The following is a 16,492-nucleotide window of genomic DNA, read 5'->3' as shown; positions in this document are numbered from 1 at the left end:
ACACTATGTTTTGCTTTTCACTGACAAATTGGAGTCAAATGATAAGGTGGCTTTGGATTTCCCAGTGGAAGTAGTATATGATGAGGCTTTGTCCAATGTTGTCTCTTGTTTTAATAGAGGATGTACATGCATCTTAACTTTCGAACATTAATTTAGTGCCAGCATTTGTTCATGATGCCTACCCCCCGAAAATCTTTTGAATAAATGTGTAGTACAGGCATACTTTTTCCAATGTATAAATGCCAATAAATTATATTTATTGGGGGGTGTAGTTAATACAGAGTAGGACTGTGATATTAGTAAACTTGCAGAATGGGTGTGTAATTGGCAAATAAACTTCAATATAGATAAGTGCGAGGTAATGCAGTTTGGTAGGAAGAATAAGAAGGCCACGTACTCTTTGGAAAATAAGTGTCTCAATGGGGTAGAGGAACAGGGGGATCTGGGGGTAAGGATACATGGATCACGAAAGGTTAATAAGCCATAAAAAAGCAAACAAAGGGCCCAAGTTTGCCCCCAGGGTTAGAATGGCGCCTCTCCGTGTGGTGCGCTGAATTTTTGGAACAGAAATGACGCCTATTATTTACCTTGGTATTCTCCCCTCCGTCCGGTCAGTCCAGGCTCTCGGCGCGGCACGGCACAGCGTAGCAGAACGCGTGGAGGACGGAGCCAGGTCCCGGCACTGAAAACAGTGTGCGCATGTGCAATAGCTCCTCGCCCCCGAGGCTGCGTGGGAGGGGCCCAGGCATGCCGCCCCGTGCCCTGGCCGAATGGGCTCACCAGGGCGGTGAAGATCGGAGTCTGGCCTCCCTCCCTCCTGTTCAGCTCCCGCTCTCTCTTTCTCCCCCCCCCCTCCTCCACGTCTGCGGTGGGGCCCGCCCTCCCGGCATCTTGCTGGAGGAGAGTCCCGCCCAAAGTCTTCCTCGCGTCGCCGGAGCCCGTTCAGCCTCCCCCTCTCCTCCCCTTCCGTGCCCCTCGCTGTCAGAAACAGAGACAGACACTGCGGTGGGGGGTGGGCGTGGAGGGGCAGTCCCAGCATGCTGTTTGAGGGCTCCCGGTGCTGCAGTGAGTAGAAACTTAATTTTTTATTTATTGATTTTAAAATTAAAAAAACATTTTTTTTGTTCAGGGATTTTTAGGGGGGGGGGGGGAAGGAGGTTAGAAGGGCTGAAGGTGAGGGGGTGGCTGAACAAGAGGTGGGGCGGGGGGAGGCTGAACGGGCCCGCCGACGACGTGGCCGACACGGAGGACTTCGGGCGGGCCCAGCCCCCAGCGAGATGTCGTGTGGGCGGGCCCACGCCGACGCGTGGAGAAGAGGAGGGGGGTGCGGGGGGAGGAGGAGGAGGTGGTAGGGCTGAATGGGGGTGGGGGGGGAGCTGAACACGAGGGGGGAAGGATGAATGGGTGGGAGCTGAAAGGGAGGGAGGCTGAGGGTGGGGGGGAGCTGAATGGGAGGAAGGGAAGGCGGGGGGTGCTGAATGGGAGGGAGGGAACGGGGGGGAAGCTGAACGGGAGGGACGCCCAAGTCCCAATCTTCAATGCCAGGTGAGCCCATTTGGCCAGGGCTAGGAGCGGCGTTCTTCGGGCCCCTTCCACGCAGCCTGCACAGATTCGGGCTGCGAGGAGCTACTGCACATGCACGCGCATGTGCAGAGGTCCCGGCACTGTTTTCAGCGCGGGACCTGGCTACGCCCCCCACGCGTTCTGCTGCGCTGTGCCAAGGGCCTGGATCGACTGGACTGCAGGGAGTATACTAAGGTAAATAATAGGCGCCGTTCCTGTTCTTAAAAGTCGCGCACCACACTGAGGTGCGCCGTTCTAACCCTGGGGGCAAACTTGGGCCCATGGTCACTAATCAATCCAATCGGGAATTCAGGAGCAACTTCTTTACCAGAGAGTATTTAGAATGTGGACCTCGCTACCTACCACAAGAACAACAATTTACATTTATATAGCACATTTAAGGTCGTAAAACATTACAATATGCTTAACAAGAACGATATCAATGATTTAAAAAAAAAAAAAATTTTTTTACACCAATCTGCAGCAAAAAAATACCAGGACAGATGACCAAAAGCTGATCAAAGAGGTAGATTTTAAGGAACATCTTTTAAGGAACATCTAGTTGAGGCAAGTAGCTTGGATGCATTCAAGGGAAAGCTAGATAAGCACGAGTGAGAAAGGAATAGAAGGATATGTTGATGGGGTTGGATGAAGCAGGGTGGGAGGGGGAGGAGGAAGAGGAAGAGACTCGTGTGGGGCATACACACCAGAATAGACCTGTTGGGCCAAATGACTTTGTAATATACTTTGTAATTGCATCACATTCAGACCATATTATGGTCTCTGGTTACCAGCTTAAGATATTGGTGCATTTAGTTTAACTATTATATAGTTACACATTAACCAAAAAAATTCAATGTTCTGTTGCTTATGTTTAAGGTACTAAAACTAACATTATTATACTAATGTGAATTTTCTCATTTTCCTTTGTCATCAAGATAAAAATGTATATAACCTCTTGTAAACTTGGATAAACCTTCCAAACCTTGAAAATTTAATGATAGAATCGTACCTTTTTATTTTTGAAATTATTATTATTTTGTTATTTAGGATTACGTTAACTGTGCTGAGGTTTGGATAGAGTACACATGCAGGCACTTCACAGTAAGTAGGATTTCATGTACCACACAGTTATACCTGAACTTTTCAAACCAATATTTTATTTTGAAAAAATACTAATACCGGAAACTCTAATTTGACAGAAACGAGAAGTCAATACTGTGTTATCAGATGTCATTAAACACTTAACCCCAGACCGAGCTTTTGAAGATGCTTATCCTCAGGTAATGTGCCAAGGATTTTGAAAAACGTAGAAAAATAAAAACCCTGTCTTTCTCTTCTGTTTCCATGATTATGTTTTATCCTCTTGTCTCATAATCTCATCCTTGATTCTTGCTATGTCACAGTGCCAATCTTGCTGTGCACATGTTAATTAAAAAACATGCTGCTGAAACAAGATTAGAGCTGTAATAGTCAGAATCCTTCTCTGGCAGCAGAACCTCAGTGAGCTTTTAATGTATTTAAATGTAAACCATCTGAGCTTAGTTCTTGAGGCTTATAATGTGCTTAGAATTCCTGTTCTATGTAGGTTTTATTCCAGTGATACCTGCAAACAAAATGTTGTTTTTCATCAGGAAGTCTGCAATATTGTGCAAACGTTTGTTCTATAAATGATTAGGACAGTAATTAAAAGGTTCGGATAATAAAAACATTTGTTATTTCTTCTGCAAATCTGTGGAGCTGGGATCAATTACAGTGTCCCAGCTGAAGCCAGCTAACTCAGTGCAGCTGGGGATCAAACTTGAGTCCTACTGAGAACTTTATGGCTCAGATGTTCAGTAGATAAGCTCCATAAACTATCCTTATTTTATTTTGAAAAATATATTCCCAACTGTCTGAAAATTTTGGCTTATAATATATGAAAAATCTTATGTTTGACTGCACTTCCTGCCTGCCTGCAAAACCTTATTTCCTGTTGTCGCATGTCGTCATACTTTTGGTAATTTTTCCCATTATAAATTCCTACGTCCACATTTAGAATAGAAACTGCCTATGTAAACTTGTCACAGTGTAATTGTAATCTCCTGGCAGTGGGGTTGCTGTGGTGTTTCAGTTTTTTGACTCCCACTCTTCAGCTTGTATAAGAGACACTCCTATCCTCCAACTATAAATCTTGGTATTTAACTATAAATAATACAAACTTATTTAATAAAAGTAAGGGCAGAATATATAACTTGAAATGGGAATTAAATTACATCTGTGTGCTTTGGTCCAAGTACCCCCATTCTCCAACCTTATTTCACTATGTCTGAGTCTCCCCCTGTGTGTTGTGCTGAGAGAGATTGACTAGTTAACTATAGGGACTAAAAATTTGTACTGCGTTTTTTTCTTCATATGCATCTAATAAGCTCCGCCACCCACCCGAACCAGAAGTGCGGCCCCACTCTCATTCAATGCGGTGGAGGGTGCCGGTGGGGATTGGGAGGGGTGAGCGCGGCGGCGGGCTGTGAGAGGTTTGGAAGAGAGAGGGGGGGGAAAGACTGGGGCGAGGGGGTGGGGGGGGGGGGGGGAAGACTGGGGAGAGGGGGGGGGAGAGAGAGAGTGAGGGGGAGAAGACTGGGGGGAGGGGGAGAGAGAGCGGGGGGAGAGAGAAAGAGAGGGGGGCGGGAAGACTGGGGGGAGGGAGGGAGAGAGAGAGGGGGGGGAGGGGGAGAGAGTGGGGGGAGGGGGGGCGAGAGAGCAGGAGGGGGAGAGAGCGGGCGGAGGGGAGAAGGAGAGAGAGCGCGAACGGGTGGAGGGGAGAAGGAGAGAGCGCGAGCGGGGGGGTGGAGGGGAGAAGGAGAGAGAGAAGCGGGGTGGGAGGGAGACACGGGTGGCGGGGGAGAGAGAGCGAGGAGGGGAGGGAACTTGGGGAAGAAGGATCATGTTCTTCCAATCCCCTACAAGGGACATCGTTTGAGTGGATGAAATCCTGAAGTCATGACACTGTCACTATTCACTTCACACCCAATAAACCTGTTAACAATCTGTGCACAATGCCTGCCCCATCTATGTTGGGGTCAGGGGTGGGGGTGGTAAGGTCATGCACTTGCGCTGGGGTAAGGCACTTCGGCTGGGGGAGGGATGTACTTGGACTGAAGTAAGGCACTTTGGCTGGCCCTTGCTGTCTTCTGGGGAGCTTCAGGAAGTCTAAGTGTATCAAGTTACAATTTGCAAAGTCAGTGAGACCTTGGGATGGGTTGTTCCAGTTACACATTCCAGTGAAACTTCAGGTTGTGGCTTATCCTCCAAGGGGACCAATCATAGACAAAGGGTGGAGCATGGTGGCATTTTGTCAATACAAGTATGCACGACCTTAACTATATGTTAGTAACCACTGACCAGAGTAAACCCATTGCCCTGTTCTTTCTCAATAGGTTGCAAATTTTTTCTTCAAGTATTTCTCCAATTCCCTTTTGAAAGTTTCTATTGAATCTTCTTTCACCGCCATTTCAGGCAGTGCATTCCAGATCATTGTAGCTCACTACTTCAAAAAATTTCTCGTCTTCTCTCCTCTGGTTGTTTTGCCAATTATCTTAAAATTTCCATCATCTAGTTACCAACCTTTCCGCCAGTGGAAACAGTTTCTCCTTATTTACTCGATCAAAACCCTTCATAATGTTGAACACTTCTTTTAAATATCTCCTTAACCTTCTGTGGTCTAAGGAAAACAATCCCAGCTTCTGTAGTTTCTCAAAATAATGGAAGTCCCTCATCCCTGGTATAATTCTGGTAAATCTCCTCTGCAACCTCACCAAGACCTTGACATTCTTCCAAAAGTGTGATGCCCAGAATTGGCCATGGTACTCCAGCTGAGGTCGAACCAGTGATTTATAAAAGTTTATCATAAATTCCTTATTTTTGTATTTTATGGTTTGATTTTAAAAGCCATTTGCTTTTTTAGCAGCTTTAGCAACTCGCCCTGCCACCTTTAAAGATTTTGTGTATGTGAACCCCAGGTCTCTCTCTTACTGCACCCTCTTTAATTTGTACCATTTAGTTTATACTGCCTCTCCTCATTCTTCCTCCCAAGTGCATCAGGTCACACAAGCATTTTTGACTGGATTTTTAAAGTACTATACAATCTCTGGTATAAATTTCACCAAAATGTGTATCTGAGCATGGAATGAAAAAGTATTAAAGTTAAAATGTTGTTAAACCATTGTAACTGGTTCTGGTTGGCATGTCTTCGTTTGCTCACTCTTTTGATTATTTTTTTCAGCTTCAATCAATTATAACAAAAGTACTTGATCAGTTCCATGATTTTGCAGTTTTGTTTTCAATGGTAAGTTGTTGGTGTTTAATTGTTCATGCAAATCTTTCATCCTGTATTTTTTTTTAAGATACTTTAGTACTTTCTCCAACCACAGTAAGAGTACAAGAAGCATAAAACCAAATGCGTGCTCATTATCACAGTGTAAGGTGGCTATTAAAAATACTGCATCAAACTTGGAAAGTGAAATGTTTTTGCTTAAATTAGATTTTTGATATTGTCAGCATACCCAGATTTACATCGTGATAAACCTCAATTATAGAAATTGTGCATTATTGCACCACAAGATATAGACTCCATACTTAAAACAAATGAATTTGCACAATTGATTAGCCAATTTCACTTCCCTGGTTAGTAAATATTTAGTGAAAAAGATGGTATGCATGAGCATTTACCAAGGGAAAAAAACATGATTGATTATGCAGCGCATTTTCAAGGGGTTAGATGTCAGACTTGGTTCAATGGTAGGTCTCTCATCTGATGAGTGTTCATTATTTTTCTATTATTATGCAAAGACAAGGGAAAGTAATGGATATAAATAAAACCAATCGTCATTGTTCTGTGTTCACTTTAGTATGAAGTAAAGCAGTTTGTCGATTCATATCGAGCTTTGCCTTGTCTAATAGTCTAATGTCAAAAGACATTCAAGAAATAAATGTAAAAGACATGAGTATCTGGCCAAGAACAAAAGCGGATGCTATTGTTACAATCCTTGGTTATGTTATTATATAAGTTAGTATGAATTAACACTCATAAAAGTAAGCCACTCAGACCACTTAAAAGAGCAATCAACACCACTGAGCTTAATAAGATATCTGCGACAGACCTGAATTATAGCACTTGCACAAATGTTAATTCATCAATTATCCTTCATGTACAAATGAAAAGTAATTCAAGCAGAGGAATTACTTCAATTTTTCATTCCTGTAGTAGCCACATTATCTTGGCTCACGCTATTTAGAAAATCTCACTCTGGATACTACTTCACTTTTTTTTCCTACTATTATTGGCATAATTTCTACAGTCCCTACTAGGGAGAAGTTCTTCAATTTTGATTATTTTTCTCTCGATATTTGGTTATTTCCCTCGATTTAATAGGTTACTAAGTAACTAATTGGTACTATTTTGTATCCCCAAGCTCTCTTAAACAAATTCTTGAAAATTGGTGGTTGTTTTCTTCTCTCTTCCTTTGTCCCAGCCTGGTTATTCATTTATCCTGTATTCAGAACACTTGTTTTTTGCACAAGATATGCATAACGGAAACCCAGGTTGGCCACCTGAATGTCAGTATTGGTTGGTTTCTGTGTCCGTTTTGCTGAAGAGTTAGTCAAGCGATGGACTCCCACTAATAATGCTTCTGCTACCTTTCCACATTGAATGATATCTTGCAATGAACAGGCTATTCTAAACCCATAAAGAACTGCCTCTTCAATAGTAGAAAATAGTTCTGCAAGGAAGTGTGCCATTGCTTGATGCTCTGTGCACGACAACTACTGCCTCAGAGTTGTTTATATTCTAAATGAAATAAACATAAATGCATCAGGCCACATAGAGAACCAAGGGTAGGGCAGCATAACTAGTATTTTGATCACATGCCATGTCATGTTCTGTAGGTCATACAAATTCCTGCATCTCTCAACAAAAAAATCATGGTCATCTGGCCCTGGTACAAATATTTCCTTCGGAAATTTGGGCGTCTGTCTGACTAGGATTGGCAAAGATAAACTCTGCTTCAGATCTGGTATGCTCCAGGGCAGAGTAGCCAGAAGATATCAGTTGAAGATTTAGTTTTGAAATGGTCCAGCTGTGGCGATTCCAACGCAACAGTTGCATGCAATTTTTTTTTCCCCAACCATACAACTGCTGGAACATTGCTGAACCACAAATTCTCAAACTACTATCTTTAGGTCTTCCCTGCCCTTTGGATATTTTTGGCTTCGGTATTTTAGACTCCTCTCGTTTTGATGGTGTTCCAAGCTTAACAAACAGGAAATACTTGTTTTTAGATTTCTTTAGCGGCTGGATTTATCCACAGAATCCTCTTGGTGCCTTTCAAGAGGCAGCAGAATACCACACCAGATCTCATTTTAGGTTTTAACTGCCACCAATATTTATTGAATGAGTGAATGATTGCTTGAACAAGCATGGACTAATAAAGAAGAGCCAGCATAAATTTGTTACGGGCAGATCGTGCTTGACTAACTTGATAGAGTTTTTTTGAGGAGGTGGATGAGGGCAGTGCAGTTTATGTTCTATATATGGACTTTCAAAAGGTTTCTGATAAAGTACCAAATATTAGGCTTGTTAGCAACATTGAAAACCATGAAATAAAAAGGACAGTAGCAACATAGATACAAAATTGGCTAAGGGATAGAAAACAGAGATTTGTGGTGAATGGATGTTGTTGTGAATGGATGTTGTTTGGATTGGAGGGAGGTATAGAGTAGTGCTCCCCAGGATTCACTTCTAGTACCACTGCTGTTTTTGATGTCCATTAATGAATTGGACTTTGGGGTACAAATTTGCAGATGAAACAAAACTTTGGAAGTGTAGTAAACAGTGAGGATAGACTTCAGTAGGCAGACACAGGCTGGTGGAATACGCATACACGTGATGGGTGAAATTCAATGCAGAAAAATGTGTGGTGATACATCTTCCACTCCGTCAGTGTGAAGTTCGGGACCTGGAATGTCAGGACCCTCATGGACAATCCCAACAGCAACAGGCCGGAACGCCGCACCACCATAGTTGCCCGGGAACTCTGACGTTTTGACATTGACATCGCCGCCCTAAGCGAGACTCAGCGGACAAGGGTAGGCCAGTTGAGGGAACATGGTGGAGGTTACACCACCTTCTGGAAAGGGAAACCAGAGGCAGAACGCCGCCTTCATGGAGTCGGCTTTGCCATCAAGAATGAGCTGGTCAACTGCCTTAAAGACTCCCCCTGTGGCGTCAACGAATGCCTCATGACTCTCCGTATCACCCTATCTCGGAACCAATGTGCACAGTTATCAGTGAGTACGCCCCCACACTCGATGCAACGGATGAGGCTAAAGAGGGTTTTTATTCCAACCTCGAGACATCCTTGTCCCATGTCCCCACGGGCGACAATTTGATCCTCCTGGGTGATTTTAATGCCAGGGTTGGCAAAGACACAGCCCTCTGGGGAGGCGTGATTGGCAGAGAGGGGGTAGGGAAAGCCAATTCCAGTGATATCCTACTCATGACAAAATGTCTAGAACATGAACTCCTCATTACCAACACCCTGTTCTGCCAGAGGGACAAATACAAGGCATCATGGTAACACCCTCGCTCCAAACATTGGCACCTGCTTGACTATGTCATCATCCGAGCCAGGGATCGCAAGGATGTGCGCATCACCCGCACTATGACAGGAGCTGACGACTGCTGGACCACTGCCTAATCCGATCCATCATCAACATTAACATTGCCCCAAAGCAGAGGGGACAGCAGAAGCAGTTCCGCAAAAAAGTTAATGCCGAGGCACTTAAAGACCCAGCTAAGACAGCCCTATACAACCAGCGCCTCACAGCCAATCTGGCGTGCCTTGATGACCCTGATATGCTGAATCCCCATAGCGCTTGGTCTGCCCTCCAGGCCTCTATAACCAGTGCCTGTGAAGAGAAACTTGGTCACTCAACCAGAAAACATCAGGACTGGTTTGATGAAAATGATCAGGAGATTGAAGAACTAATAGATCGCAAGCGCAAAGCATTTCTGAGCCTCAAGCAACAGCCCACCTCACAATCAACAAGCTTCCCCGTTGGAGTGGAACTAATCTACAGAACCAGTGAGAAGCTGTTTAACATACGCCGCCTCCAGGCCAGGTCCAAGATCACCCCAACCTCTGTCATTGAGCTGCAGTATGCGGACGATGCCTGCGTCTGTGCACATTCAGAGGCTAAACTCCAGGATATAGTCAATGTATTCGCTGAGGCATATGAAAACATGGGCCTTACGCTTAACATCCATAAGACAAAGGTCCTTCATCGCCGCACAGCACTGCCCTCCAATCATCAAGATCCACGGCACGGCCCTGGACGACGTGGACCATTTCCCATATCTCGGGAGCCTCTTGTCAACAAAGGCAGACATTGATGCGGAGATTCAACATCGCCTCCAGTGCGCCAGCACAGCCTTTGGCCGCCTGCGGAAAAGAGTGTTTGAAGACCAGGCCCTCAAATCTACCACCAAATTCATGGTCTACAGGGCTGTACTAATACCCGCCCTCTTGTATGGGTGTGAGGCATGGACGATGCACAGAAGACACCAAGTCGCTGGAGATATATCACCAACGATGTCTCCGCAAGATCCTGCAAATCTCCTGGGAGGACAGGTGCACCAACATCAGTGTCCTCGACCAGGCTAACATCCCCAGTTATTGAAGCACTGACCACACTCGATCAGCTTCGCTGGGCAGGCCACACTGTACGCATGCCAGATACGAGACTCCCTAAGCAAATGCTTTATGCGGAACTCCTTCATGGTAAACGAGCCAAAGGAGGATATCGGAAACGTTATAAGGACACCCTCAAAGCCTCCCTGGTAAAGTGCGACATCATCACCGACACCTGGGAGACCCTGGCCGCAGACCGCCTGAGGTGAAGTCCATCTGGGAGGGCATTGAGCTCTGAGTCTCGACGCGAGGAGCATGAAGAGGCCAGGCGCAGGCAGCGGAAGGAGCACGCGGCAAACCAGCCCCACTGACCCCTTCCCCTGACAAATGTCTGTCCCACCTATAACAGGGTCTGTGGCTCTCGTATCAGACTGTTCAGCCATCAAAGAACTCACTTTGGGGGTGGAAGCAAGTCCTCCTCGATTCCAAGGGACTGCCTATGATGATGATGGTAGGAAGAATGAGGAGAGGTAATAAAAGCTAAATGGTAAAATTTTAAAGTGGGTGCAAGAACAGAGACATCTGTGGGTGTTTGTGCACAAATCTTTGAAGGTGGCAGACAAGTTAACAAAGTAGTTAATAAAGCATATGGGATCCTGGGCTGTACAAATACAGGAAGTTATACTAAACCTATATAAAACACTAGTTTGTCTCCAGCTGGAGTATTGTGTCCAATTCTGGGCACCACACATTAGAAAGCATGTGAAGGCTTTGGAGAGGGCACAGAAGAGATTTACTAGAATGGTTCCAGCGCTGAAGGATTACAGTTATGTGGATAGAAGGGAGGAGCTGGTGTTCTCCTTGGAGCAGAGAAGGCGAAGAGGAGATTTGATAAAGGTGTTTAAAATCATGAAGGGTTTAGATAAAATAAATAAAGAGTAACTGTTTGCAATGGCTGATGGGTTGATAACCAGAGGGCACAGATTTAAGGTGATTGGCAAAAGAATCAGAGGCGACGGGAGGAAAAACGTTTTTACGCAATGCGTGGTTAGGATTTGGAATGCACTGCCTGATAGGTGGTGGATACAATCAATGGTAGTCTTCAAAAGAGAATTGGATAAATACTTGAAGAGAAAAAATTGCAGGGAGCTGGGGAAAGAGCGTGTGAGTGGGACTAACTGGATTGCTCTTAAAAAGAGCCGGCGCAGACTCAATAGACCAAATAGCCTCATTCTGTCCTGTACTATTCTATGATTAGCAGTAATATAACGTGTATGTTTACCATGGATGCTAGACTACTTAACTTCTTGAATTAAAGAATTAACTCTCTGATTCCATGATATGTACATATCTTAATTAAATACCTCACAGTTTCCGAGGTTCCCTAGATATGCATAAGCATTAGCTAAATTCAAAAAAGCTTCCAATGATGCACATAATTGAACACATTAGACAATATATTTTTTTTGAATTGTATGGTTTGACTGTTTCTCTCAAGCCAAGAGCAGTGCGGACAACCAAATCGAAGCACTTGTAACTAGTTATGTTGGGAACAAGATTCTGAATACAGCTGGTGGTGAACACTCTTTATAAATTTTTACTGAATTAAAGGAACAATTACCAAGCTAAACTAGACAAAAATGCTTGATTTTTGTCACCACTACACTGATGAACTTTCAGGATTGTATTTTAGGGATCTCATACCTCACCTTACTGAAGTGACGCATCCTTTGGTTGTTTGTGAAGTACTTGCTTCAGCAGCAGAATTCACTAGTTTGTGTTTCTCCTATTTCTTTACCCACCCTCCCAGTCTTTCAAAAAGAAAAATTGGTTGTAAAATTCCACTGTTAACTGCAGTCGCATCTGCTTAAAAACCCATTGTGGAGACAGAGGAATAGCATGATCTCAAGTTGAACTTTAGTATTTGGACTCCAAGTCTGAGAAGAAGGTAGAAGATTAATATTTGTTCATTCTCCAGTATTAGCTAACTTCTCAATACAATGCAGTTCTAGCAGCAAAACATACAGCAATTAACCTTGCAAAATCTGCAGCCTGTTCTCTCAACTGCAAATTTGCAGAATTTGTTCGTTCATTCTTCTGCTCTCGCTCATGTCAAAGCCAACCAAAATAATGGAAGGAAGTCTGTGCTAGTTCTATTTAGCACCCGTTGGAGCTAAGTAACAACATTCCAATTCATTTCAACATTCCAATTTGTTCCTGAATGTCCAGATGAAGTACAAAAGTCACCTTTCCAGGCCAAGAATTTTTAAAAAAAGGTTCACTAAGTTTGGCAGTTGAGGCCAAAAACATCTATGCCCAGGGCACCCTTCAAATGAAGATGGCAGTTTAAAAAAAAAAGTTAATGGGGTTGTGATCCACATGGAAACCTATAAACATTTATCATTTTTATTTTTAAATTAGGTTTACTAAAAGCAAGAGTTTAAATGGAAGAGGAGTTTTCTGACTGCTAATGTGTACCTTTAGTTGAAGAGAAAGTGGATTTAAAACATGGCGAGTCTTAAATATATGTGTAGTTTCTGTTGGCAGCAAGCAGTGTGACAAGCCGCTCAAAATGTAATGCACACTCCGGCAGTCTGCAGTTGCTCTGAGTAGAAAATCTTCACTTCTGGAACATTGTTTTACTGTGTAGATAAAATGCTTTAAGTTGGTGCTAGGAGGTAGATATTAATGGAGTGTGTTAATTGGAAGATGCTTGGTCCTATAGTTTCCCTATAACGAGGCTAAAATTTAATGTTTGGAAGAAAAGAGCATATGTAGTTTAAATAGGTATTGCAACATAAGAACAGCAGAAAAAGACTGTCCTCCATTTAAAGGAGCAGATTAAATAATATTTTGAACTATTACTTTACAATGAGGCAATTATTTTTTCTTTTAAATTGTGTGTGAACTCAGTTACTTGATATTCTTTTGTGCAAAAACTCAATTTAGTTGGGAACCTGGCCAGGAAGTGAAAGATGGGAAGCAATTATAAGAATGTGCTAGATTTATAGTTGTATTGATCAATCTTGAGTTTTTGACGATGGCCATCTTCAAACCTGGACCGAATTAAATTAAACTTGAAAACAAATTGGAAACTCACCCTATAATAATTAGTTCTGACTTGTAATTTCTGCATGTTGACATGTTTTATTGCACTTTGTCACTAGTGCAGTTTTGATGCTGTAAGTCAGGAGCTGGAAGAACTGTTGGAGGATTGTTAGGAAATACCTTTTTAGAATGCATGTGCACACAGTTTAGATCTGACTGTATATTTGGGTATTGAATAACGCCGTCACTGGGAAAGAACTCCATGTTTCCTTCTGTGGAAGGTGATTTACCCAAAATACCTGGGCGTCACCTTGGATAGGACTCTCACTATGGGCCTCATCTTACCAACCCTGGGCAAAAAGTAAAAACCAGATGAACCTGGTCCAGAAACGCGCTGGAACACCCTGAGGGAGCACATCCAGAGCACTTCCCACTGCAACAGTGGCCCTAGTCTACTCTGCTGCAGAACACTGCTCTGCCTCATGGTCCTGCAGCCACCACACAAAGATCGTGGACGTGTAACATGGAAACAAAGAAAATAGGTGCAGGAGTAGGCCATTCGGCCCTTTGAGCCTGCACCACCATTCAATAAGATCATGACTGATCATTCACCTCAGTACTCCTTTCCTGCTTTATCTCCATATCCCTTGATCCCTTTAGCCGTAAGGGCCATATCTAACTCCCTCTTGAATATATCCAATGAACTGGCATCAGCAACACTCTGCGGTAGAGAATTCCACAGGCTAACAACTCTGAATGAAAAAGTTTCTCCTCATCTCAGTCCTAAATTGATTACCCCTTATCCTTATACTGTGTCCCCTGGTTCTGGACTTCCCCAACATCGGGAACATTCTTCCTCCAGCTAACCTGTCCAGTCCTGTCAGAATTTTATATGTTTCTATGAGATCCCCTCTCATCCTTCTAGACTCCAGTGAATACAGGCCCAATTGATCCAGTCTCTCCTCATATGTCAGTCCTGCCATCCCGGGAATCAGTCTGGTGAACCTTCGCTGCACTCCCTCAATAGCAAGAATGTCCTTCCTCAGATTAGGAGACCAAAACTGAACACACTCTTCCAGGTGAGGCCTTGCCAAGGCTCTGTACAACTGCAGTAAGACCTCCCTGCTCCTATACTCAAATCCCCTAGCTATGAAGGCCAACATACTATTTAGCGCCTTCACTGCCTGCTGTACCTATATGCCCACTTTCAGTGATGTACCATGACACCCAGGTCTCGTTGCACCTCCCCTTTTCCTAATCTACCGCCATTCAGATAATATTCTGCCTTCGTGTTTTTGCCACTAAAGTGGATAACCTCACATTTATCCACATTATACTGCATCTGCCATGCATTTGCCCACACCTAACCTGTCCAAGTCACCCTGCAGCCTTTTAGCATCATCCTCACAGCTCACACTGCCACCCAGCTTAGTGTCATCTGCAAACTTGGAGATATTACACTCAATTCCTTCATCTAAATCATTGATGTATATTATAAATAGCTGGGGTCCCAGCACTGAGCCCTGCGGCACCCCACTAGTCACTGCCTGCCATTCCGAAAAGGACCCATTTATCCCGACTCTCTGCATCCTATCTGCCAACCAGTTCTCTATCCACGTCAATACATTACCCCCAATGCCATGTGCTTTAATTTTGCACACCAATCTCTTGTGTGGGACCTTGTCAAATGCCTTTTGAAAATCCAAATGCACCACATCCACTAGTTCTCCCTAGTCTACTCTACTAGTTACATTCTCAAAAAATTCTAGAAGATTTGTCCAGCATGATTTCCCTTTCATAAATTCATGCTGACTTGGACCGATCTTGTCACTGCTTTCCAAATGCGCTGCTATTTCATCTTTAATAATTGATTCCAACATTTTCCCCACTACTGATGTCAGGTTAACCGGTCTATAATTCCCTGTTTTCTCTCTCCCTTTTTTAAAAAAGTGGTGTTACATTAGCTACCCTCGAGTCCATAGGAACTGATCCAGAGTCGATAGACTGTTGGAAAATGATCACCAATGCATCCACTATTTCTAAGGCCACTTCCATAAGTACTCTGGATGCAAACTATCAGGCCCCGGGGATTTATCGGCCTTCAATCCCATCAATTTCCCTAACCCATTTTCACGCTTTATAAGGATATCCTTCAGTTTCTCCTTCTCTCTAGACCCTCGACCCCCTAGTATTTCCGGAAGGTTAATTGTGCCTCCTTCGCGAAGACAGAACCAAAGTATTTGTTCAACTGGTCTGCCATTTCTTTGTTCCCCATTATAAATTCACCTGAATCTGACTGCAAGGGACCTACGTTTGTCTTCACTAATCTTTTTCTCTTTACATATCTATAGAAGCTTTTGCAGTCAGTTTTTATGTTCCCAGCAAGCTTTCCTCTCATACTCCCTTTTCCCCCTCCTAATTAAACCCTTTGTCCTCCTCTGCTGAATTCTAAATTTCTCCCAGTCCTCGGGTTTGCTGCTTTTTCTGGCTAATTTATATGCCTCTTCCTTGGATTTAACACTACCCTTAATTTCCCTTGTTAGCCACGGTTGAGCCACCTTCCCCGTTTTATTTTTACTCCAGACAGAGTTGTACAATTGTTGAAGTTCATCCATGTGATCTTTAAATGTTTGCCATTGCCTATCCACCGTCAATCCTTCAAGTATCATTCACCAGTCTATTCTAGCCAATTCACGTCTCATACCATCGAAGTTACCTTTCCTTAAGTTCAGAACCCTAGTCTCTGAATTAACTGTGTCACTCTCCATCTTAATAAAGAATTCTACCATATTATGGTCACTCTTTCCCAAGGGGCGTCGCACAACAAGATTGCTAATTAGGCCTTTCTCATTACACATCACTCAGTCTAAGATGGCCAGCCCTCTAGTTCGTTCCTCGACATATTGGTCTAGAAAACCATCCCTAATACACTCCAGGAAATCCTCATCCACCGTATTGCTACCAGTTTGGTTAGCCCAATCTATATGTAGATTAAAGTTGCCCATGATAACTACTGTACCTTTATTGCACGCATCCCTAATTTCTTGTTTGATGCTGTCCCCAACCTCAGTACTACTGTTTGGTGGTCTGTACACAACTCCCACTAGCGTTTTCTGCCCTTTGGTATTCCGCAGCTCTACCCATACAGATTCCACATCATCCAAGCTAATGTCCTTCCTTACTATTGCATTAATTTCCTCTTTAACCAGCAA

At 43.6% G+C, this 16,492-nt stretch overlaps 1 protein-coding gene across 1 annotated transcript in view; it reads left to right on the top strand.

Moving 5' to 3' along the window:
- vps35l (VPS35 endosomal protein sorting factor like) overlaps positions 1-16,492 on the top strand; it is a 164,894-nt gene that overhangs the window by 74,358 nt on the left and 74,044 nt on the right. The window contains exons 18-20 of the mRNA XM_070900915.1: positions 2,614-2,667; positions 2,766-2,846; positions 5,825-5,887. Coding sequence (XP_070757016.1) covers positions 2,614-2,667; positions 2,766-2,846; positions 5,825-5,887 — 198 coding nt within the window. The remainder of the gene's footprint in view (positions 1-2,613; positions 2,668-2,765; positions 2,847-5,824; positions 5,888-16,492) is intronic.

The sequence above is a fragment of the Pristiophorus japonicus genome, chromosome 15 (assembly GCF_044704955.1).
Source record: "Pristiophorus japonicus isolate sPriJap1 chromosome 15, sPriJap1.hap1, whole genome shotgun sequence".
Taxonomy (NCBI): Eukaryota; Metazoa; Chordata; class Chondrichthyes; family Pristiophoridae; genus Pristiophorus; species Pristiophorus japonicus.
The sequence above is the reverse complement of the archived record's forward strand: the minus strand, read 5'-3'. Positions and strand labels throughout refer to the sequence as shown.